Source organism: Tachysurus fulvidraco, chromosome 17 (assembly GCF_022655615.1).
Source record: "Tachysurus fulvidraco isolate hzauxx_2018 chromosome 17, HZAU_PFXX_2.0, whole genome shotgun sequence".
In the NCBI taxonomy this organism is placed as follows: domain Eukaryota; kingdom Metazoa; phylum Chordata; class Actinopteri; order Siluriformes; family Bagridae; genus Tachysurus; species Tachysurus fulvidraco.
In genome coordinates, this window is record NC_062534.1 from 20,437,628 (window position 1) to 20,440,127 (window position 2,500).

A 2,500-nucleotide genomic window follows, 5' to 3' on the forward strand; every position below is an offset into this window, starting at 1 on the left:
TTTTTTCCCCCCTTCTTTTCTCAGTAAGCATCAATCTCTCATTTCTTCATCATTCTGTCTAGCTCAGAGGACACACCCATGTGCCGTTGTGGATATTTTCTACTGTTATTAATAGATAATAGTAAGAGAAGCATTTACTTGTCACTTATACATTACAGCACAGTGAAATTCTTTCTGCACGTTTCCCAACTTTGGAGGTCAGAGCGCAGAGTCGGCCATGATACAGCACCACCAGAGCAGAGAGGGTTAAGGGCCTCGCTCAAGGGCCCAACAGTGGCAGCTTGGCAGAACCGGGGCTTGACCCCTGAGCATCTGTATAATCAAGAAATTATTAGACAAAGCTACAAGATTAATACATATCCAGAGCTTTCGCAACCTGATCTACCCCGTTTGCGTGTAGTTTATGTGAACATCTTTATGTGCACGTGTGTGTACGTGCATGTGTGTGTGTGTGTGTGTGTGTGTGTGTGTGTGTGTGTGTTATGTAAGCTCACAGCTGGGTCGTTCCCCTCGTCCCAGCTTACTCCTCATAAATGACGCACAGAGCAGCACAGCCATGTGGACGTCCCATAAAAGACCTTAGATAACCGATCTTCTAATACGTTATATTTCTATGCAGTACGTACACATCCGATCATGTCCTGTTTGTGTTTTTCAGATATTTGGTCTCTGGGTGTGATTCTCTACATGCTGGTGTGTGGACGCCCGCCATTCCAGGAGGCCAACGACAGCGAGACTTTGATCATGATCATGGACTGTCGCTACACCGTCCCGGAACACGTCTCTGCGGAGTGTAAAGAGTACGAACACCTCTCACACCTACTCACTCACACAACACACTGTCTAATTCAAATACAAAAAAATTTAATGTTTAAAATTCACTTCCAACGAATCGCCGTCTGCATCCGATACTTGTTCACGACTATCCGAGCACGTCCCATCCCACGTATACACACACACACACACACACACACACACACACACACGCACATACTGTACACAAGCTCTCACAGAACCGTACACAGCAAACCTACTCAGCAGTATTTACTCCCTCGATAATCACCCACAGACTTTTTTAAAGCTATGTGATGGAATGAAAGGATCTTTGTTTTCTTCAGAGAACTTGTTTCTATAAATATACTTTTATATAAATCTATTAAACACGAAAAAAACTCGGTCTGGCTACAACTAGGTTCTTTATTTTTATATCAGGTTCCTCAAATGAACTTTGTCAAATGATCTTATCATATCAAGCAAATTCACACACACACACACACACACACACACACACACACACACACACACACACACACACACACACACACACACACACACACATATGCCTGCTCTCCCCTATCATGTGACAGCTACTAACTGCATTACTAAGTGAACAATCAGCTAAGAAGAGACACATGAAGCCAACCAACCATGTTTTTTGTAACTCATGCTACATCACAGGGCAGCGTAATGTATTTTAGAGGAAAAATACCGAACATACTGAACCGATAGGTGTGTGTCACTGCGTGTGAGAGAGTCTTAAGCAGAGAGCACAGCCAATTTGCTCCCTCGGCCCCGTTAAACTGCACCAACACAGGCACTTCATAAAACAGCTCTACTTTACAATCACGTCGCAATATCGTTCAGCGATCCGTATTCCGTTCACATCGGATCGATCCCCGGAGTTCCAGTGTGAAATGCAGTTAACCGAAACTTCTAGGTCTGTAACGATGAGCAGCAGGTCTGAACATGGTGTGTTCCTCTCACCCTCACACTAAACTTTACACTCACTTATCAGGCTTCAGCAGGACAGACTCTAGCTGAACATGCCGTACTCCTGCTCTTCACTTCCACCAGCCAATCATGGAGCATCAACCAAACAGAAGCACAGAGGGAGGATTATTGGAAGCAGTTGAGCACAAAGCTCAAACGAAAACAAAAAAAAAATGTTCCAGACCTTCTTGGAATTCTGAGTCACGGGCCAAGAGATGATGTGGTTTGAATCAGGATGCTGGCAGGTCAAGGCAGATCCTCCATTCAGCTTCAGGGCTTTTTAAACGGCATTTTCTCACCGAAATAAGCTATTGCGCTTAATATTCCGAAGTTAGACAAGATCGTATTGTGCAATCTGCATTCCTGTGTGAGAACCCGCTCCCTTAATGTGTGTGGAGTTCTCGCAGTATGTAGTATCAGACTCATTTATGTGCTTCCTGACACCGTAGGAAACATTGTTATTTAAAAAACACGAACAAAGAACATCAGACAGGTTCACAGGCGCCATCGTGATAATGAATCGCTCTTTTTCTCAGCACGCAGTTTGGTGTCATTCTGCACCAGCATCACACTTAGGTAGGAGGTGTAGCTCAAGTCTGATGGTGCGAATGCAGCTAAAAAGGAATCCGGTGATCATTTTGTATAGTTTTAAATACACTTTTTTTTTTTTTTGCATAATGCTGAAATAGAGGCAATAAGTTTCCCTTAGTTCTTATCTATATACTGTACA

At 43.5% G+C, this 2,500-nt stretch overlaps 1 protein-coding gene across 1 annotated transcript in view; it reads left to right on the forward strand.

Annotated features, from left to right (window-relative positions):
- The window catches only part of snrkb (SNF related kinase b), a 26,689-nt gene that overhangs the window by 17,779 nt on the left and 6,410 nt on the right, over nt 1–2,500 (forward strand). The window contains exon 3 of the mRNA XM_027135742.2: nt 659–800. Coding sequence (XP_026991543.2) covers nt 659–800 — 142 coding nt within the window. The remainder of the gene's footprint in view (nt 1–658; nt 801–2,500) is intronic.